Genomic DNA, 24,289 nt, shown 5'->3' with positions numbered 1-24,289 from the left:
TTATTATACATATTTTCTCGCAAACGTGTATTTTAAGCGAATGATTTCGACGTGATTAAACATCGATATCTTAGAGAGACCTTAACAATAACAGCAACCCTAGGTTCATTTAGTTCATTTCTGACTTTTTCCTTTTTCCACGGTTATTTGCGTTTATTGTGTAACAACAACAACAACAACAACAACAACAACAAACCACTATAGACATATCATACATGTAATATATTTGTTATGTTCTACCTAACATCCGGCAAATGTCTGCTACCATAACGTTGCCATAATATAAACTACTAAAAAAAACATGTTTGCAATATTTCTAAATGTCTGATTGGTGGTTGACGTGAGTTATGTTACATAGTTTGGCCTATCGGCTCTCTTGCTTCAACGAAATGAAAAATGATATTGTGAAAGTGAGCGTTGGCAACAATATTCGGGAGCGAACATCCGGGCACTTTCATCGCTTAACAACAATCACTGATGAAAACTCTCAGAAAACTGTACTTTGGGCTAGTTGTTGGAACTCTCCGAGTCCGACACATTGTAACCAGACGAGTCCTTCATGTGAAACATATATTAATTTGGCCGTTTAGTGCTGTTTCTACTTTCGCTCCACAGCTGTTTTTTTCGAGAATAAAAAGGCTAAACAGTTGTTAACAAAGAAATAGTCACGGTGCACTGTTGTCATTCCATTATTTAGCATTTTTGCTATTTTAATTTTTTTAATTTCTCCATTTTTTATTTTAAAATAAACAATGACACTTGTAGGCAAGAAAGTAACATATAATCTTCTGTGACGTAGCTCGGTCCGATAAAAAATAAAACAAATGACGTACAAAAACAACCACTGGTGGCGCAATATTACATTGATAGATTAATTGCTTTGGTGGAAGTTTGTACAATTGTAAATAATAATTATGTGATGTTATTCCCAGTTTAAATTACCGGTGTATAATCACTTTACAGTATATTCATAATGGGTTAACAGAACGTAAGACAAATAGCCCAATATTCATTTATGCTGCATATCATTTGGTACAATGTTACAATGAGTAAGTAATGCACTCCCAGTGCAATCGTTTACATATTGAAAATATGTGGGCAAGTGTAAGACCACGAGTACATTATTTGGCTTATAACCCGTCAGCCGCATCTGAAGTTTATACTTACCAATCACTTGATATTTAACTGATTATGACGGTTAAATATGTATACGTACTTCGGGTCATGTTTCCTGATTAGGCTGAAATCATTTAAAGGCTACAAGACAGTGGCCCACGCATGACAAGCATCACACACAGCAGCCTTTCATCGAAACCAAACTATCGCTCCTCTGCCAATTAAAATAGCCTGGTTCGGCCGGTTCATTCAAAGGACTCGACAAACAATGTATATATTTCAAGACTAGTTACTTTTTAACCGACATTGTATTTGGTTGTAAATGAGAAGCCATCTCGATACAACGTTGAGCCTTCCTGTCGGGGCTCATTTCACTGTGTGATTTCTATTGTTAGGAACCCATGTCTGTCGGGGATCATTTCACTGTGTGATTTCTATTGTTAGGAACCCATGTCTGTCGGGGCTCATTTCACTGTGTGATTTCTATTGTTAGGAACCCATGTCTGTCGGGGATCATTTCACTGTGTGATTTCTATTGTTAGGAACCCATGTCTGTCGGGGATCATTTCACTGTGTGATTTCTATTGTTAGGAACCCATGTCTGTCGGGCTCATTTCACTGTGTGATTTCTATTGTTAGGAACCCATGTCTGTCGGGGCTCATTTCACTGTGTGATTTCTATTGTTAGGAACCCATGTCTGTCGGGCTCATTTCACTGTGTGATTTCTATTGTTAGGAACCCATGTCTGTCGGGCTCATTTCACTGTGTGATTTCTATTGTTAGGAACCCATGTCTGTCGGGGATCATTTCACTGTGTGATTTCTATTGTTTGGAACCCATGTCTGTCGGGGCTCATTTCACTGTGTGATTTCTATTGTTAGGAACCCATGTCTGTCGGGCTCATTTCACTGTGTGATTTCTATTGTTAGGAACCCATGTCTGTCGGGCTCATTTCACTGTGTGATTTCTATTGTTAGGAACCCATGTCTGTCGGGCTCATTTCACTGTGTGATTTCTATTGTTAGGAACCCATGTCTGTTGGGGCTCATTTCACTGTGTGATTTCTATTGTTAGGAACCCATGTCTGTCGGGGATCATTTCACTGTGTGATTTCTATTGTTTGGAACCCATGTCTGTCGGGCTCATTTCACTGTGTGATTTCTATTGTTAGGAACCCATGTCTGTCGGGCTCATTTCACTGTGTGATTTCTATTGTTAGGAACCCATGTCTGTCGGGCTCATTTCACTGTGTGATTTCTATTGTTAGGAACCCATGTCTGTTGGGGCTCATTTCACTGTGTGATTTCTATTGTTAGGAACCCATGTCTGTCGGGGCTCATTTCACTGTGTGATTTCTATTGTTAGGAACCCATGTCTGTCGGGCTCATTTCACTGTGTGATTTCTATTGTTAGGAACCCATGTCTGTCGGGCTCATTTCACTGTGTGATTTCTATTGTTAGGAACCCATGTCTGTCGGGCTCATTTCACTGTGTGATTTCTATTGTTAGGAACCCATGTCTGTCGGGCTCATTTCACTGTGTGATTTCTATTGTTAGGAACCCATGTCTGTCGGGCTCATTTCACTGTGTGATTTCTATTGTTAGGAACCCATGTCTGTTGGGGCTCATTTCACTGTGTGATTTCTATTGTTAGGAACCCATGTCTGTCGGGGCTCATTTCACTGTGTGATTTCTATTGTTAGGAACCCATGTCTGTCGGGCTCATTTCACTGTGTGATTTCTATTGTTAGGAACCCATGTCTGTCGGGCTCATTTCACTGTGTGATTTCTATTGTTAGGAACCCATGTCTGTCGGGCTCATTTCACTGTGTGATTTCTATTGTTTGGAACCCATGTCTGTCGGGGCTCATTTCACTGTGTGATTTCTATTGTTAGGAACCCATGTCTGTCGGGGCTCATTTCACTGTGTGATTTCTATTGTTAGGAACCCATGTCTGTCGGGCTCATTTCACTGTGTGATTTCTATTGTTTGGAACCCATGTCTGTCGGGGCTCATTTCACTGTGTGATTTCTATTGTTAGGAACCCATGTCTGTCGGGGCTCATTTCACTGTGTGATTTCTATTGTAAGGAACCCATGTCTGTCGGGGCTCATTTCACTGTGTGATTTCTATTGTTAGGAACCCATGTCTGTCGGGCTCATTTCACTGTGTGATTTCTATTGTTAGGAACCCATGTCTGTCGGGGCTCATTTCACTGTGTGATTTCTATTGTTAGGAACCCATGTCTGTCGGGGCTCATTTCACTGTGTGATTTCTATTGTTTGGAACCCATGTCTGTTGGGGCTCATTTCACTGTGTGATTTCTATTGTTTGGAACCCATGTCTGTTGGGGCTCATTTCACTGTGTGATTTCTATTGTTTGGAACCCATGTCTGTCGGGGCTCATTTCACTGTGTGATTTCTATTGTTTGGAACCCATGTCTGTCGGGGCTCATTTCACTGTGTGATTTCTATTGTTTGGAACCCATGTCTGTCGGGGATCATTTCACTGTGTGATTTCTATTGTTTGGAACCCATGTCTGTCGGGGCTCATTTCACTGTGTGATTTCTATTGTTTGGAACCCATGTCTGTTGGGGCTCATTTCACTGTGTGATTTCTATTGTTAGGAACCCATGTCTGTCGGGGCTCATTTCACTGTGTGATTTCTATTGTTTGGAACCCATGTCTGTCGGGGCTCATTTCACTGTGTGATTTCTATTGTTAGGAACCCATGTCTGTCGGGGCTCATTTCACTGTGTGATTTCTATTGTTAGGAACCCATGTCTGTCGGGGCTCATTTCACTGTGTGATTTCTATTGTTAGGAACCCATGTCTGTCGGGGATCATTTCACTGTGTGATTTCTATTGTTTGGAACCCATGTCTGTCGGGCTCATTTCACTGTGTGATTTCTATTGTTAGGAACCCATGTCTGTCGGGGCTCATTTCACTGTGTGATTTCTATTGTTTGGAACCCATGTCTGTCGGGGATCATTTCACTGTGTGATTTCTATTGTTTGGAACCCATGTCTGTTGGGGCTCATTTCACTGTGTGATTTCTATTGTTTGGAACCCATGTCTGTTGGGGCTCATTTCACTGTGTGATTTCTATTGTTAGGAACCCATGTCTGTCGGGGCTCATTTCACTGTGTGATTTCTATTGTTTGGAACCCATGTCTGTCGGGGCTCATTTCACTGTGTGATTTCTATTGTAAGGAACCCATGTCTGTCGGGGCTCATTTCACTGTGTGATTTCTATTGTTAGGAACCCATGTCTGTTGGGGCTCATTTCACTGTGTGATTTCTATTGTTAGGAACCCATGTCTGTCGGGGCTCATTTCACTGTGTGATTTCTATTGTTTGGAACCCATGACTGTCGGGCTCATTTCACTGTGTGATTTCTATTGTTAGGAACCCATGTCTGTCTGGGCTCATTTCACTGTGTGATTTCTATTGTTAGGAACCCATGTCTGTCGGGGCTCATTTCACTGTGTGATTTCTATTGTTAGGAACCCATGTCTGTCGGGGCTCATTTCACTGTGTGATTTCTATTGTTTGGAACCCATGTCTGTCGGGGCTCATTTCATTGTGTGATTTCTATTGTTAGGAACCCATGTCTGTCGGGGCTCATTTCACTGTGTGATTTCTATTGTTTGGAACCCATGTCTGTCGGGGCTCATTTCACTGTGTGATTTCTATTGTTTGGAACCCATGTCTGTCGGGGCTCATTTCACTGTGTGATTTCTATTGTTTGGAACCCATGTCTGTCGGGCTCATTTCACCGTGTGATTTCTATTGTTAGGAACCCATGTCTGTCGGGGCTCATTTCACTGTGTGATTTCTATTGTTTGGAACCCATGTCTGTAGGGCTCATTTCACTGTGTGATTTCTATTGTTTGGAATCCATGTCTGTCGGTCTCATTTCACTGTGTGATTTCTATTGTTAGGAACCAATGTCTGTCGGGGCTCATTTCACTGTGTGATTTCTATTGTTAGGAACCCATGTCTGTCGGGGCTCATTTCACTGTGTGATTTCTATTGTTTAGAACCCATGTCTGTCGGGGCTCATTTCACTGTGTGATTTCTATTGTTAGGAACCCATGTCTGTCGGGCTCATTTCACCGTGTGATTTCTATTGTTAGGAACCCATGTCTGTCGGGGCTCATTTCACTGTGTGATTTCTATTGTTTGGAACCCATGTCTGTCGGGCTCATTTCACTGTGTGATTTCTATTGTTAGGAACCATGTCTGTCGGGGCTCATTTCACTGTGTGATTTCTATTGTTTGGAACCCATGTCTGTAGGGGCTCATTTCACTGTGTGATTTCTATTGTTTGGAACCCATGTCTGTCGGGGCTCATTTCACTGTGTGATTTCTATTGTTAGGAACCCATGTCTGTCGGGGCTCATTTCACTGTGTGATTTCTATTGTTTGGAACCCATGTCTGTCGGGGCTCATTTCACTGTGTGATTTCTATTGTTAGGAACCCATGTCTGTCGGGGCTCATTTCACTGTTTGATTTCTATTGTTTGGAACCCATGTCTGTCGGGGCTCATTTCACTGTGTGATTTCTATTGTTAGGAACCCATGTCTGTCGGGGCTCATTTCACTGTGTGATTTCTATTGTTTGGAACCCATGTCTGCGTTCTTCATCAGTCAAATTACCCCATTATCCATTCAACGTACGATGACGTTAATACCCTGATAAGATCGTCATCGTTTAGTATCCGGGAAATGTTGTTAATTAATGTTCCAATTACCAATTTCAGTGGCGGATATATTGCGTGTCTGTAACCCAGAAACTGCTTCAGCTCTTCATGGAAGAAAGAACACGTCTCAGCACCTTGACCACTTTATTGATTCTTATCTTCCGTGTCTTTAAACAGTTTATTCCAATTCTGTTACCGGTAAGTCTGTTCACTTGTTTGATAAAAACGAAGTTGTAGCCGCTTAATCCTGTACATCTAGTCGAAATTCAATCTTCATTCATTGTTGTGGGGGCGTACATCCTGGTCAAGCCAAAACAACTAAAAATAACGCGACGTAATGAAAGGTAATTTGAAGACGGCGATAGAGAGCGTGATTTGGGCCCGATGCGTTTATAAGTCCAGGACCTTGTCGGGACACAGTCTTATCTGAGCTCAACCTCGAGATTCATCAGAGCCGAGCTTGGATTGAGTTGGCTCAAGTCGAACGCGTTTACAAGTCGATTTTGTGCTGATTTTTGCTGGCTGTTAAGTATTTGGTTTTTGTTTCTAGATGTCTCATGGATATTAGATATTGCACTTGACAGGGTTGCAATCTTACAGATATATACTAGGTTTACATAGTGGCATTTCATTGGAGCCGAACTATAACTCCTCCCAACAATTAACAGAAGATTATCTCTTGAGCGTTTATCTGGATCGGGCCGAACGCAAGCAAAGTTCAAGCCGGCTCATTCAGAGCCGAACGGAACAGCTGCCCCAATCACTTGAGAATCAATATATTAGTATTCCCAATATTTGAGAATTCGTTTTTAATCTAGACGGCATCACCTCCGCCTTTCTTATTGATGTCTCTCGTTGACAATCCCAATTATTGGATTTTCTGTCGTGACAGAACCTACATTCCTTGGGAAACAGGTAAGCTCTGAGAAGAAAAGTAGTTTACAGCGAACGATTGATCCATCAATATCGGACTCCCCAGAAGCCACGATTTGAATGGAATGTAATTAGAAAAAAGTGATAGAGGGCGTGGTCTCGACCCCGATGCGTTCACGCTACCAGGACCCAGTCCTATAGCAGCTCAATCCCGATATGTACACGGTGATTTTGTTGGTTTGAGCAGTGAGACTCAGATAAATTCATTGTCATTGAAAGGAGGTAAATGTCATCTGTGAACAAAGCAGTCAAGAGCGCTGTAAACTGGAGTAAAATGTCTTTCAGGGCACTTAATATTGCGCTATGGTCCGTTACTTACTTTTTAGTATGAATACATGAGTGTGTTTAACGTCCCGATGAATTAGTTTATAATGATACCTCAAATTACCGCATATGTCAGGGTTGTCTATAAAACACAAACCAGAGTTATGTAACTGGAAATTTAATATTCAAGTAAATTTAAAGAACCTGTCTTGTCGCTATGTTTTAAGTTTAGTTTGGTATACAGTAATAGAGTATACCTATCCATACCCTCAACGTTAAATTCAAAATAACTTAGGTTTAATTTGAATATTAATGAATTGAATTTATTTTAATTGGACACAGTAAACTATAATTTAATTCCATTCCTACTGCATATGATTGCAATTTAATTTAGTTGCCCTGTAGATTCAGTTTACGGTTCTCTTGGTATGTTTTACAGATAACTATATTTCAGTATTTTTGTGCTCATAAACTTGTATTTGTATGCGACTTTTGTTTTGGTGATGTACGCACGATTGTATCCCATTGATGTGTTTTTAAACAGTTTAACTTCACGTTATGCGTTATTCTCTAAAACTCCCTAGAATGTATTCAGAAACACTTTAGTAAAAAATTGCAAGCCTATAACAAAGTAAACTGAACACACTGTCTCATAACTAGCAACATCTTGCTGATTAATTTAGTTATTTTATTTCAGCTGATTAATATGATTGTGCATCTATTATTTTTTTTATATATTATAGCTTAATATGGCTGTGTTCATATTTTGATGAATATGGTTATTATAGTTGATAGTTCTATTTTCGAAAAGAGTATTATAGTTGTATAATATTCTTGCTGATTAAAATTTACATTCAAATTAGCAATTATTATATTAGTAAACATGCATCTAAAGCTCCATCACTCGTATATTACTGGTACCCCCGGTAAATCTGTTTACTTGTCCGTTCAAATCACAGGTCACGAGATATGAAGTGTAATTTGAAGGTGGCGATAGAGGGTGCGATTTCTCCCGTTGCGTTTAAACGTTCTGGACCATGTCGGTTCACAAGTCTTATTTGAGCTCAACCTCCAGGTTTATCTGAGCCGAACTTGGCATGAGTTCTAATGTTCCATCACTCATATATTAGCATAACAGTTAACTGTATTGAAACTGCAAAATAGGTCAATGACTTGTACGTAAAGCACATATGACACTATATGACACTAAAACGTCATGTTTTACTGTTTTTGACATGTGTATTGTTTCATTATAATGTGATTCAAAATAGTTTAAAGCAGAAAAAACACATTTAAAATAAAACAACATGCCAGTAATTTGAATTTATATACAGAAATCCATTAGTGAGTGTACATTCTACCACATATTTCCATAACCAGACTGTGATGGATTTGATTCACATACTAACTGAAACAGTTTCACAAAAGGTCTTGAATAAACTACAGTAGTTGCTTGATATGCCATACTATTCAAGTTAACATTCACTGTCAATGAAAGTTGCTCAGTTTTGACGGTCAGTTTCTGGGAGACAGTCAATCATTTATCCACAGAACAATAATCCTCATTAATCAGATACTTTGTATTTATAAAGTATGATGACTATGGAATACATTTAACTGAGCCAATTATACAAGGCCAAATAGATTTTATTGTATTGTTATGGAAACTAATTATGTAAGAATTAGGTCTGATTTTGAGTTACGTCCAAACGATCACAGACGTGTCTATGGAACCGAGTCTGGGCTATTTGACTATTTTCCCCAAAGTAGGAGGCTAATACAAACTCCTAGACAGCCATCAGCAGCAGCCTACGTTTGGCTCTATTATAAACACATCTCTGATAGGAGCAGACATGAAATTTTGATTTCATTGTGTTCCTAAAATTAGATTTATTTTGACCAGACGCAGCTCTGTCATTTACATAAGTGCCATGTTCTACTGATAGAGCAAATACCATATGATGGTTCTTTATTATTTTCATCTCAATTGCTGAACCCTTTCTAGCAAATAACTATATTTATGTATATATTCCACTGCAATGGTTCGTCAGGGAAAGTTTTTTAAAAAACAAAACAAAAACGATAATCCTTATCAACTTATTTATTTACAAACTTGGTATCACTTCAATCCAGAACATGGAACAAACCTACTACTATATTTCATTCAGACAAGTTGTCTCATTGCTTACTAGCAATCAACTAAATTCAGAAAGCAGTGCTGTGAAGTTATGCACTCCAATTAAATATGTTACCTTCCCTGCCAAGTCATAACAGGTTGATCTAAAACAATAATAGAGAAGGTAGCAGATTACAAGCAGGTACTGATTTGAGGACTTTATCACAGGGACTCATGCAATATTGGGACTAAAGTCTCATTTGTTAAATTTCCTTTTGGATACAGCAGCAAAACTACTTAGGTAATATCAAAATTCTGCTTCAGTGACCACTCTGCTTCTGTTCTTGCTTGTAGTCCAACCAAAACTTCTCAGCAACAACAGCCCCAACGAATAACACAGCTCCATACTGGAATCCTCGTAATAAAATTCTAGCCATGCCAATCTTTCTAACTGGGGGTTGATACCTCCATACTTCATTTCTGATAAGAAAAAAAAAAGATCTGTATTAGCAGATATAATTCAGAGTGAAGGTTGTGATGAATTGTTTGGGGGTACCTTGTGTCATGGTGTGCAATCATTTCTGTAATTAAATGCTGTAATCTAGTTAGGAACTAACAAAGCATGTGACCACCCTTCTGTGTAAGTGACAACCCATGTATAAATACCACCTGTCTTATGTGACCACCCTTCTGTGTAAGTGACAACCTGTGTATAAAGACCACCTGTCTTATGTGCCCACCCTTCTGTGTAAGTGACAACCTGTGTATAAAAACCACATATCTTATGTGACCACCCTTCTGTGTAAGTGACAACCTGTGTATAAAAACCACATATCTTATGTGACCACCCTTCTGTGTAAGTGACAACCTGTGTATAAAGACCACCTGTCTTATGTGACCACCCTTCTGTGTAAGTGACATCCTGTGTAAAAAGACCACCTGTCTTAAGTGACCACCCTCCTGTGTAAGTGACAACCTGTGTATAAAGACCACCTGTCTTATGTGACCACCCTTCTATGTAAGTGACAATCTGTGTATAAAGACCACCTGTCTTATGTGACCACCCTTCTGTGTAAGTGACAACATGTGTATAACTATAAAGACCACATGTCTTATGTGACCACCCTTCTGTGTAAGTGACAACCTGTATATAAAGACCACCTGTTTTATGTGACCACCCTTCTGTGTAAGTGACAACCTGTGTATAAAGACCACCTGTCTTATGTAACCACCCTTCTGCGCAAGTGACAACCTGTGTATAGACCACCTGTCTTATGTGACCACCCTCCTGTGTAAGTGACAACCTGTGTATAAAGACCACCTGTCTTATGTGACCACCCTTCTATGTAAGTGACAATCTGTGTATAAAGACCACCTGTCTTATGTGACCACCCTTCTGTGTAAGTGACAACCTGTGTATAAAGACCACCTGTCTTATGTGACCACCCTTCTGTGTGACAACCTGTGTATAAAGACGACATGTCTTATGTGACCACCCTTCTAAGTGACAACCTGTGTATAAAGACCACCTGTCTTATGTGACCACCCTTCTGTGTGACAACCTGTGTATAAAGACGACATGTCTTATGTGACCACCCTTCTAAGTGACAACCTGTGTATAAAGACCACCTGTCTTATGTGACCACCCTTCTGTGTGACAACCTGTGTATAAAGACGACATGTCTTATGTGACCACCCTTCTGTGTAAGTGACAACCTGTGTATAAAGACGACATGTCTTATGTGACCACCCTTCTGTGTAAGTGACAACCTGTGTATAAAGACCACCTGTCTTATGTGACCACCCTTCTGTGTGACAACCTGTGTATAAAGACCACCTGTCTTATGTGACCACCCTTCTATGTAAGTGACAACCTGTGTATAAAGACCACCTGTCTTATGTGACCACCCTTCTGTGTGACAACCTGTGTATAAAGACGACATGTCTTATGTGACCACCCTTCTGTGTAAGTGACAACCTGTGTATAAAGACCATCTGTCTTATGTGACCACCCTTCTATGTAAGTGACAACTTGTGTATACAGACCACCTGTCTTATGTGACCACCCTTCTGTGTAAATGACAACCTGTGTATAAAGACCACCTGTCTTATGTGACCACCCTTCTGTGTAAGTGACAACCTGTGTATAAAGACCACCTGTCTTATGTGACGTGACCACCCTTCTGTGTAAGTGACAACCTGTGTATAAAGACCACCTGTCTTATGTGCCCACCCTTCTGTGTAAGTGACAACCTGTGTATAAAGACCACATATCTTGTGACCACCCTTCTGTGTAAGTGACAACCTGTGTATAAAGACCACCTGTCTTATGTGATCACCCTTCTGTGTAAGTGACAACCTGTGTATAAAGACCACCTGTCTTATGTGACCACCCTTCTGTGTAAGTGACAACCTGTGTATAAAGACCACATGTCTTATGTGACCACCCTCCTGTGTAAGTGACAACCTGTGTATAAAGACCACATATCTTGTGACCACCCTTCTGTGTAAGTGACAACCCGTGTATAAATACCACCTGTCTTATGTGACCACCCTTCTGTGTAAGTGACAACCGGTGTATAAAGACCACCTGTCTTATGTGACCACCCTTCTGTGTAAGTGACAACCTGTGTATAAAGACCACCTGTCTTTGTCTTATGTGACCACCCTTCTATGTAAGTGACAACTTGTGTATACAGACCACCTGTCTTATGTGACCACCCTTCCGTGTAAGTGACAACCTGTGTATAAAGACCACGTGACTTATGTGACCACCCTTCTGTGTAAGTGACAACCTGTGTATAAAGACCACCTGTCTTATGTGACCACCCTTCTGTGTAAGTGACAACCTGTGTATAAAGACCATCTGTCTTATGTGACCACCCTTCTGTGTAAGTGACAACCTGTGTATAAAGACCATCTGTCTTATGTGACCACCCTTCTGTGTAAGTGACAACCTGTGTATAAAGACCACCTGTCTTATGTGACCACCCTTCTGTGTAAGTGACAACCTGTGTATAAAGACCATCTGTCTTATGTGACCACCCTTCTGTGTAAGTGACAACCTGTGTATAAAGACCATCTGTCTTATGTGACCACCCTTCTGTGTAAGTGACAACCTGTGTATAAAGACCACCTGTCTTATATAGTCGCTATACACAGGTTTGTTAGCATGTTATTCAGTATACGTGATAATGTAAAATGCATTGGTGCTTTTTTTAACAAGCAGCCTCTCGGCTGAGATAGCTCCGCTGTTAGCAATGCACATTTCAATAAAAGAACAGAAGATATCATTAGAAAATGAACAATATGCATAGTATCAATGCAATGGGACTTTGCAATGGGCTGTTTTCAACAAGAATTCAAAAATATCACTTGTCACCAAAAATGACAAAAATATTCATCAAAATTGGAGAATTGAAGATATCATCATACAAATGAACAAATTTGAGAGTGGTCCACATGTAGTACCTATTATATGTAATATCAAAGCAATTGGACTTGCGATTTTTAACAAGAAGTCAAAAATATCAGTTTTTACCAAAAATGACAAAAATATTCACCAAAATTAGAGAATTGTAGATATCATTACAAAATGAACAAATCTGAGAGAGGTCCACATGTAGTACCTATATATGTAATATCAAAGTAATAGGACTTGCGGTTTTTAACAAGAAGTCGAAAATATCACTTTTTACCAAAAATGACAAAAATATTCACCAAAATTAGAGAATTAAAGATAACATTACAAAATGAACAAATCTGAGAGAGGTCTACCCAAGGCACATATACACCAATTATCAAAGCATTCAGGCTTGTAGTTTTCAAGAAGAAGTCAAAAATATAAAACATTGACACGGACGACGGACAATCACTCATATGATAAGCTCCGCTCGACAAAGTCGACAACGGAGCTAAAAATGTTTTTGTGGCAAATGACAGTTTCTAACACATAATACAAATTTCCATTTTTAAGTATAAATTACAAGTACTGATATGTAATGCATTTTGTCACAGAAACCATATAAGTGACAAGGCTATACGACTTCATACCACTTTTGGTCATGTGACCCATTGTTTTGGCTGCAAGTTTATTCCTGTAAATCCACACATTTCTTTGTCTGTATGCTAGTTGTAAACTAACCACACTTGTTTTCATATACAGAGTGTAATTTCTACAGTTGTATTCATATCATTAAATGTAATTACTACAGATAACTGTGGCATATTTTGTACTAAACTGGCATTGTCTTAGCTACATAACTGTGGCATATTTTGTAAACCGACTACGGACAATACTTATTTATTTTCTTTATTGTAGTTAATTGTTCTTCATATGGAATATAACAGAATCAAGGATGAGAGAAACACATTTATGTAACTGACCTAGATGTAAGCTGAGTGGGTGAGTAACTACATGTATTTCTGGGCTAATAAACGAACAGACTGTGGAGTCGTACATTAGTGTTTCATTATATTAGCCTAGGAGTTCATTTGTAGCCACTACAACAAGCAGTCTTGGTTGGCCGTACAGTACTGTGTCATGTTTATAAGCTTTCAACTTTTGAATGCAACACAAAAGCTTCATTCTTCTGTGTTAATTACCATTAATTAATTAATGAACACCACAAATACTGCATATCAGATTGATAATAGTTGTGTTCACGTTACACGAAGTACGGGCTAAGATTTAAGCTGATTTAGGCTTATCTAGCATATTTGAATTTCGGCTCGATCCAATTGTGTCCACGCACAGGGAGGGGCCAGTCGTTAGCACGGGCTAAGGGGTGTCATTAGTCGGTGATCTTTGGTAAGCCACTATTTACAAACGAAAAATGGATGACACGCGCAAGGTTCTATTTCTGCTGCTGGCATGTTTCGTTCTAATTTTTAAGCGACATGCACAGAAACGCGAGAGAAGACTGACCCAACTTATTTGGATGCACAGAAACAGTATACAACGGGCGTAACAGAATACAGAGTTTTATTAATGCATGTCGTAGACAGCGAACCAAATTTATTTTGTCTACAATTGGAGCTGATGTACTCTCTACTACAGCGATCCGATCAGTGTGGAAGCGAGCGCGGAGTAATGACTGGTGGAATAGAGTCGTTATGCGAACATGGGACAATTTTCCAAAGGCTGCTGCAGAGGGAGCTTAGCCCTGGGCTAAGCGTTCGCGCATACTTCGTTAGCCCGTGCTAAGGGTCTAGACCGCGTCTTAAATTCGGATCAGATTTAACCTGTACTTAGCATTCCTTAGCCCGTGCAAAGCATTCACGCACGTTTTTTTAGCACGAGCTAAGGAATTTGACCTCTCAGCCCGTGCTAATAACATTTAAAGATTAGATCAGTGGCTATTTTTTTATGATTTGTAAGCAACATTTTCATTAAAAATGGATCACTAAGCTGTAAGTATTATTCTATTTTTTTTTTCTATGCCATGCAATGTACTTTGATCGTCAGGCCCCTGTGACTGATCCCTAGTAAAGCTAACCCAACTCTAGCTGCAGTTCTGTAGCTCTGGATTTCACTGGTGTCCGCTTTTTGGCGTTTTCTGTTGCATCGGTTGTCTGATTCGGTCGTCTATTGGTAATTGCCAAACCCTAGAGCTACAGTACGAGACGTAGTCAGTTACCATACCGGACGACACAAATCCGTGTCGGCCAGGTTATTGACACTTAATAGCAAAATTGGCTGTCTACGCTCTTCTGTATATGATCTATCGTTATCTAAACACATTTGACAACTAGGGTTTGGCAATTACCAGTAGACGACTGAATCAGACTACCGATGCAACAGAAAACGCCAAAAACGGACACCAGCAAAATCGAGAGCTACAGAACTGCAGCTAACCCAACTCTAGTCCCATAGTTCTGAAGCTCTAGGTTTCATTGTACATTTTTGTTTGTACCTTTTGCAATTTTTCAATGGCGAGAGAAATATAAACACAATGCCAGTGAAATAATCTATCAGTGTCACCGTGTACAAATTACTATTTTTACGTGATCGATCACACACACGTTTACCCCATGGAAAACTTTACATAAAAATACTAATATTGTTACAATATCGCCGGCATTTCTGCTGCTCGTTTTTACCTCAACCAGGGGTCTTTTAGTCCCTTTTCTGCAAGCATTTTCTGGACCTTTACTAAATCAGGTACATCTTCTACTTTCCATTTCCTCCAATCAGGAATTTCGTATGGTATTTTCCCCATAATCTTCCAAAATCACTTCAGTCAAATTGACCAGCAGACGTGCACGTAATGGCGACTAGTAAGTGGGAGAGAGGTTAGCAAGAGGGCGATATACGATTTCGAGAGCAAATCAAAGATGGCGCTGTCGCGGGGAATACCCTTGCAGATATTTGGGGAAAAAACCTAATACGACATTCTGCTATTTCGGAAGATTCATGGCTTACTTCGTCACTATTAGGGATTTCCAAATAAGGGCAGCGTTTTAGATACCCGAATGACACAAATAATTTGCGTTTTTAAGGTATGTAAACATTATAAACATGTCATTTTGGGGCTGCGTGTTTTAAAACTTTAATTAACTTCCTGTCCCTTTGGCAACGACATTTTGACTGTTAAAAATATATTCAGGGCGCCAATTTACTCGTTTTTATTTTAAAATATGGAAAGAGTTCCTTAAGCACCCCACTAACCTGAACACTAATCTTAACACTCCAGCCCCCCTAAATGTTATTAATTATGCCCTTCCATAATAATATCCCCATTTGAGGGCGGTGGTCGTCGCGCCGCGCATGTGCGACATTTGTGTTGATAATCATCGATTTTCCACATTCCAATGCGTCCTCTAATTGTAATAGTAACATTTTATTGCATCTTTAGAAAAATAACATTTCTATCAATTGTTAGCAATAAATATATATAGGTAACAAAAAGTATATGTACAAGTAACATCAGAAGAAAAAAATTGCAATTTCGTGTTTTGAAGCGCCTGTTTACAATAATACAAAACTTACAATGCTTTTGATCATTTCCTCATTTCTATTTTTAAATAGATATATAAGTTCCTGGAATAAATTGGTGATTTTCCCTTGGAATTCAATATCTGTCAACATTTTTTGTCGGTCTAAATGATATTTAGGGCAAAGTAGTAAAAAGTGTAATTCATCTTAAATCTCATTTAGCAATCATTCAATGTTTACAAATCACAGTCACTTGTGGGCTGAAAATCAATAAAAACTAATTTTCAAAAAAAATCATCCGCTATACGTATATAAATAAACAAGTTGTGAAACACAGCACCTAGTAAATCGACACCCTGTCGGTTTCAAATGTCGATTTCTTACCTTAAAATGCGAAACAAAAATTTTAGAGGGGATCAGGTGTTACATTAATAACCATTGTTCATAATCGCTAACTTGGTTTTATTCAAAACTGCACAAATCCCGCGTTTTCTGATGATATCCGACGATTTCATGAACGAAAATGGCCAGCAGCCAGAATCAAGAGGGATTCGCACAGAATTTCAGCATATGTGTGCAGAGTTCAATAATAATAGGGTAGCATCCCAACTCTGCTCTGACAGCATTATTGCTTTCTTTCTTATGTACACCCAAGACCTGCTTACAGAATTTGATGTGAAGCTGTTCAAATTGGGTTTTGTCACTAAACAATTTTTCAATGAATGCTTCATTAGTAATAATACTATTTTGTTTTGTTTTGTACAGTTTAAAAGTGAAAGCACCCCATACTTCTGACCCATACATGATAATTGGTAACACTGTACTTTTAAAAAGATGTATGGCATTTTGGGGGAAAACAGTGAGATTCCCTAAATTTAAAGTTTGTCTAAATGCACCCAATGCACGTAATGATTTTTTAGCTAAGCAGTCTATCGCTATTGTGAAATTTCCACTGCTTTGAAATGTAATTCCCAGATAAGTATATGAAGGTACTATTTGAATTTCCTGATCACCAAAATAGAAACCATTGTCAAGAGTTCTCCCCCTTTTATTAAAAATAATTATTTTTGTCTTATTAATATTTACATTTAATTTCCACATCTCACAATACGTACTGAGTTTGTCTAGGTTATTTTGAAGCCCTTTGCTTGAATCTGATAACAATACTATGTCATCAGCAAAAAGCAGACTGTTTAAATCTGAGTTCCCTAGACTTAACAGGTTTGAATTAACACTATCTGATAAGTCATTAATGAAGACATTGAATAGAAGGGGACTCAAATTACACCCTTGTTTTACTTCACTACTAGATAAAAAGGAATCAGTGCGGCCTGGTGTCTAAATACATAGTCTTAATCAAATGGAAACACTTTCCTGTTACACCAGCTTTGAATAACTTATATAACAGACAATTTCTCCAAACACTATCGAATGCTTTACGCAGGTCAATAAAACAAGCAAATAAATAAATATGAAGATTTACTTGCCTGATTTATATACTTATTGATCAGTGATTTTAGAATGAAAATGTTATCTGTTGTACGATGATTTTCACGAAATCCAAACTGATTATTTTGAAAGAATTTCGTACTTTCAAGAAAACTTTTTAACCTGTTGTTCATGATCGAATAAAATATTTTTGAAATACAGTTTGAGAGGGCAATGCCCCTATAATTATTTACATCTGAAATGTCCCCTGCTTTATGGATGGGTACTAGATAGCTTGTGTTCCACTTAGTAGGGTAGCTTCCACTTGACAATATTTGGTTGAAAAGTTTTAACACGCATAATAATAATGTGGGAGTACAACTCTTAAACATCTCATTAATAATAGTCAGGACCAGATATTTTCCCCACTTTTGTCTTTTTGATAACATGAATAACTTCTTCTTTACTAATTTCTTTATCTAGCATTGGGTTATCTGTGGAAGTCAAATCAGTGTTTTGTATATAGCTATTTACTTTTAACTCAATATCTGACCTTGACTGTCCATTACTGACATTATATAAGGATGAAAAATGATTTGTCCACTCTGTTGGTGAAATTGAAGGGGCTTGTTTTTTGTTGCCAGGGTTGGTGAAATCATTAATTTCTTTTATGATGTCCCAAAAACCTGAAGGATTATAAGTTTCCATGTCAACTAACTTTTGAAGCAATTTTTCTTTAAACTGATTTTTTCTATTTTTTATGAGTTTCTTGTATTGCTTATTCAGCCCCATTCTTTTCATTCTAAGGTGTGGGTCAAATGGGAATTTGTCCACTTGCCTTGAAATATCTTTAAGTTTTTTACGTACAATCTCAAAATCATTGTCAAACCATTTTTGTTTAACCCTTCTCTTATTATTCCTATTGCTTCTTTTTCACTTAATTCTAATAAATTTCAAAGATTTGTCAGCTGCATTATAAATGATCTCATTAAAAGCTAATAAAGGACTAACAATATTGCTTTCATCTAAATCAAACTTTTTTGTTAGAAAGTGATTCATTTCATTCATAGTTTCTGTTGATTGCAGTTGAGTGATGAAATTTGATTTAGATGAGGCATCCCAAACATACTTTTTGAATGGAATTAATGGGATGTCATTGCTCTTGTTAACTGTATAATTTGCATTAATAGCTAATGACAGAGAACAATGGTCTGATATGTGACTTAATTCATTAACTTTAAAATACTTCATATGTGACAAAAATGTTTTCTGTACTATGCAGTAGTCAACTTGACTAACACCACTGTACTGGAAACAAGTAATTTTTCCTGAAAGATCACCCATTATTCGCCCATTTGCTATTACCATGTCGGTAGTTATACACAGATTACATAAAAGTTTTCCAAAACTATTATTTATACTGTCCATTGAATATCTTCTATTGTCATTTAGTTGTGTATATGGCACTTCAATGTCAGCTGTATTTATATTGTTCTCTAGAATGTCACTTAGTTCAGCTGTTCTAGCATTCATGTCGCCTAATATACACACATATACACATATAGTTTTCTGTTAATGTTTTATAAATAACTTTAGAATTTGATAAAGATAAAACATCTTTTTCTTGTGGATTCTCTTCTTTCAATATAATTTGCACAGATAGAACCAACAATGAATTTGAGTTTTTTGCACAGGGAGCCCAAGAACTATGATCAACTGTACGCATAATGGAGAGGGGGGGGGGGGTTACCCGTTGGTATCTAGTGTAAGAAATAGACAAGGGATGAAGCTCATATTTTTTAAATTGGGAAAAACAGACGAACAGAATGAAAAATAAAATCTATAAAAAATACCAGGTTGAAGAATATTAGTTGCTCTTTCAAATTTCGCCAAAGCCTTACCTATATTTTAACCGATATCTGCAGAATACATCAAGAAAACCACAAAAATTTACTCCGTTTATGAATAATTAACGGTTTCCCCGGAAGCAAGGCTAAGTTGAAGGCGTGACAGACAAGACTGGTTACGAACCAGTTGAGCGAGGCTACCCGAGTCGTGGTTCGTAACCTGTCTTATGATTGGCTGTTGAAGGTTTTTAATTTGTGATTAGTATTTCAACAGATTAGTTTGGATGTCAATTAATAATCGTGACTCCTTCAATACCTTCCAATCACCTTAAAATTAAAGTCAATTTATATCAAATTAAGTCGCCATCTATGTTCATATGAGACCCTATGCGTGGTGCGCTAATCCATCTCAAACTAGTTGATAGCATGGTTAAACCAATTCTATATTCCAGTAATGAAGTTTAGACTGATGATTTTTTTCAACAATCGAATGATATATTCACAACCACAATGGAGAAGCTTCCCATCAAGTTTTTCAAATACATTTTACATGTAAATTATGAAGCTAGTAATTTAATAATGACTGTTGAAATTAGGCAGACAGCCCCTTATACTATCAAGTACAAAACATATGATAAACTACTGGCTTAAAATCAGAAACAACAAAGAAAATCTATTGGTCCATGTAGCATACAAACTTGGCATCGAGATGGATCACAATAAACTACTGGCTTAAATCAGAAACAACAAAGAAAATCTATTGGTCCATGTAGCATACAAACTTAGCATCGAGATGGATCACAATAAACTACTGGCTTAAATCAGAAACAACAAAGAAAATCTATTGGTCCATGTAGCATACAAACTTAGCATCGAGATGGATCACAAACTGGGTTGAAACAGTCTCACTAAAATTATTAACATAACTGCTGAGAAACTAAAATAATAGGTTTGAAATTAATAGTAAACTAAAAATCTATGATTATAAATGGGTCAATCATAAAAACAAATTGTGCACATACAGAATGTTGTAAAAAGATTACACATATGGAAAGTACCTGTCTATAGTTGAACATACAAACCTCATATTAAAAATAGATGCCTATACTTATATAATAGATGCTTCAAACTTCAAGATATAAGATAAAATTTAAGTCGTATTGATTTGTTAACTTTCCAATCTTTCAAAAATGTGAAATACAAACTTGGCAAAAATAGCTGTGCATATCCAAGTACTGTGAAATCTGTATTAGAAACCGCGGCTTCTATTAAAATGGTACAATGCAACAGATAGGATGCTGCTTCTATTAAAATGGTACAATGCAACAGATAGGATGCAGCTTCTATTAAAATGGTACAATACAACAGATAGGATGCTGCTTCTATTAAAATGGTACAATACAACAGATAGGATGCTGCTTCTATTAAAATGGTACAATGCAACAGATAGGATGCTGCTTCTTTTAAAATAGTACAATGCAACAGATAGGATGCAGCTTCTATTAAAATGGTACAATGCAACAGATAGGATGCAGCTTCTATTAAAATGGTACAATGCAACAGATAGGATGCTGCTTCTATTAAAATGGTACAATGCAACAGATAGGATGCTGCTTCTATTAAAATGGTACAATACAACAGATAGGATGCTGCTTCTATTAAAATGGTACAATACAACAGATAGGATGCTGCTTCTATTAAAATGGTACAATACAACAGATAGGATGCTGCTTCTATTAAAATGGTACAATACAACAGATAGGATGCTGCTTCTATTAAAATGGTACAATGCAACAGATAGGATGCTGCTTCTATTAAAATGGTACAATACAACAGATAGGATGCTGCTTCTATTAAAATGGTACAATACAACAGATAGGATGCTGCTTCTATTAAAATGGTACAATGCAACAGATAGGATGCAGCTTCTATTAAAATGGTACAATACAACAGATAGGATGCTGCTTCTATTAAAATGGTACAATACAACAGATAGGATGCTGCTTCTATTAAAATGGTACAATGCAACAGATAGGATGCTGCTTCTTTTAAAATAGTACAATGCAACAGATAGGATGCAGCTTCTATTAAAATGGTACAATGCAACAGATAGGATGCAGCTTCTATTAAAATGGTACAATGCAACAGATAGGATGCTGCTTCTATTAAAATGGTACAATGCAACAGATAGGATGCTGCTTCTATTAAAATGGTACAATACAACAGATAGGATGCTGCTTCTATTAAAATGGTACAATACAACAGATAGGATGCTGCTTCTATTAAAATGGTACAATACAACAGATAGGATGCTGCTTCTATTAAAATGGTACAATACAACAGATAGGATGCTGCTTCTATTAAAATGGTACAATGCAACAGATAGGATGCTGCTTCTATTAAAATGGTACAATACAACAGATAGGATGCTGCTTCTATTAAAATGGTACAATACAACAGATAGGATGCTGCTTCTATTAAAATGGTACAATGCAACAGATAGGATGCTGCTTCTATTAAAATGGTACAATACAACAGATAGGATGCTGCTTCTATTAAAATGGTACAATACAACAGATAGGATGCTGCTTCTATTAAAATGGTACAATACAACAGATAGGATGCTGCTTCTATTAAAATGGTACAATACAACAGATAGGATGCTGCTTCTATTAAAATGGTACAATGCAACAGATAGGATGCTGCTTCTATTAAAATGGTACAATACAACAGATAGGATGCTGCTTCTATTAAAATGGTACAATACAACAGATAGGATGCTGCTTCTATTAAAATGGTACAATGCAACAGATAGGATGCTGCTTCTATTAAAATGGTACAATACAACAGATAGGATGCTGCTTCTATTAAAATGGTACAATGCAACAGATAGGATGCTGCTTCTATTAAAATGGTACAATACAACAGATAGGATGCTGCTTCTATTAAAATGGTACAATACAACAGATAGGATGCTGCTTCTATTAAAATGGTACAATACAACAGATAGGATGCTGCTTCTATTAAAATGGTACAATACAACAGATAGGATGCTGCTTCTATTAAAATGGTACAATACAACAGATAGGATGCTGCTTCTATTAAAATGGTACAATACAACAGATAGGATGCTGCTTCTATTAAAATGGTACAATACAACAGATAGGATGCTGCTTCTATTAAAATGGTACAATACAACAGATAGGATGCTGCTTCTATTAAAATGGTACAATACAACAGATAGGATGCTGCTTCTATTAAAATGGTACAATACAACAGATAGGATGCTGCTTCTATTAAAATGGTACAATACAACAGATAGGATGCTGCTTCTATTAAAATGGTACAATACAACAGATAGGATGCTGCTTCTATTAAAATGGTACAATACAACAGATAGGATGCTGCTTCTATTAAAATGGTACAATACAACAGATAGGATGCTGCTTCTATTAAAATGGTACAATACAACAGATAGGATGCTGCTTCTATTAAAATGGTACAATACAACAGATAGGATGCTGCTTCTATTAAAATGGTACAATACAACAGATAGGATGCTGCTTCTATTAAAATGGTACAATACAACAGATAGGATGCTGCTTCTATTAAAATGGTACAATACAACAGATAGGATGCTGCTTCTATTAAAATGGTACAATACAACAGATAGGATGCTGCTTCTATTAAAATGGTACAATACAACAGATAGGATGCTGCTTCTATTAAAATGGTACAATACAACAGATAGGATGCTGCTTCTATTAAAATGGTACAATACAACAGATAGGATGCTGCTTCTATTAAAATGGTACAATACAACAGATAGGATGCTGCTTCTATTAAAATGGTACAATACAACAGATAGGATGCTGCTTCTATTAAAATGGTACAATACAACAGATAGGATGCTGCTTCTATTAAAATGGTACAATACAACAGATAGGATGCTGCTTCTATTAAAATGGTACAATACAACAGATAGGATGCTGCTTCTATTAAAATGGTACAATACAACAGATAGGATGCTGCTTCTATTAAAATGGTGCAATGCAATAGAGGGGATGCTGCTTCTATTAAAATGGTACAATACAACAGATAGGATGCTGCTTCTATTAAAATGGTACAATACAACAGATAGGATGCTGCTTCTATTAAAATGGTGCAATGCAATAGAGGGGATGCTGCTTCTATTAAAATGGTACAATACAACAGATAGGATGCTGCTTCTATTAAAATGGTACAATACAACAGATAGGATGCTGCTTCTATTAAAATGGTGCAATGCAATAGAGGGGATGCTGCTTCTATTAAAATGGTACAATACAACAGATAGGATGCTGCTTCTATTAAAATGGTACAATACAACAGATAGGATGCTGCTTCTATTAAAATGGTACAATGCAACAGATAGGATGCTGCTTCTATTAAAATGGTACAATGCAACAGATAGGATGCTGCTTCTATTAAAATGGTACAATGCAACAGATAGGATGCTGCTTCTATTAAAATGGTACAATGCAACAGATAGGATGCTGCTTCTATTAAAATGGTACAATGCAACAGATAGGATGCTGCTTCTATTAAAATGGTACAATGCAATAGAGGGGATGCTGCTTCTATTAAAATGGTACAATACAACAGATAGGATGCTGCTTCTATTAAAATGGTACAATACAACAGATAGGATGCTGCTTCTATTAGCATCTACACATGAGAAATTATGAATTTTTGGTTCTCAATTATACAAAAAGAATAGGTGCGGCTTCTAATACAAATTTTATGGTAATTAGATTATTGTAACTCTTACAATAAATAATAAATACCACACAGTGCAGGTTTAAAGTGCATTAAATCGTTCGATTTAACATTCCATTTTCTTGACTTAAATTGTCTTTCTTAAAGTATCACATTCCGGTTTGGGTGCACACTCGCAGC

General features: G+C 37.4%; 2 protein-coding genes across 2 annotated transcripts in view; one reads left to right on the top strand and one right to left on the bottom strand.

The window, feature by feature from the left end:
* Positions 1-9,109: 9,109 nt before the first annotated feature.
* Positions 9,110-15,436, bottom strand: LOC146729490 (NADH dehydrogenase [ubiquinone] 1 beta subcomplex subunit 3-like). Its single transcript, XM_085495611.1, has 2 exons — positions 15,242-15,436; positions 9,110-9,619 (listed from the first exon to the last, which is right to left on the bottom strand). The coding sequence occupies exons 1-2, from the start codon at positions 15,358-15,360 to the stop codon at positions 9,460-9,462; spliced, it is 279 nt and encodes a 92-aa protein (XP_085351737.1). The 5' UTR covers positions 15,361-15,436; the 3' UTR covers positions 9,110-9,459.
* Positions 15,437-15,472: 36 nt separating this feature from the next.
* LOC102808132 (caspase-8-like) overlaps positions 15,473-24,289 on the top strand; it is a 50,597-nt gene continuing 41,780 nt past the window's right edge. Inside the window, exon 1 of the mRNA XM_085495659.1 lies at positions 15,473-15,640. The gene's annotated coding sequence lies outside the window, so the exon portion shown is untranslated. The remainder of the gene's footprint in view (positions 15,641-24,289) is intronic.

This window comes from Saccoglossus kowalevskii, chromosome 22 (genome assembly GCF_978046115.1).
Source record: "Saccoglossus kowalevskii chromosome 22, keSacKowa6.1, whole genome shotgun sequence".
Taxonomy (NCBI): domain Eukaryota; kingdom Metazoa; phylum Hemichordata; class Enteropneusta; family Harrimaniidae; genus Saccoglossus; species Saccoglossus kowalevskii.
Note: the sequence above shows the minus strand (reverse complement) of the source record. Positions and strands in the feature narration are given on the sequence as shown.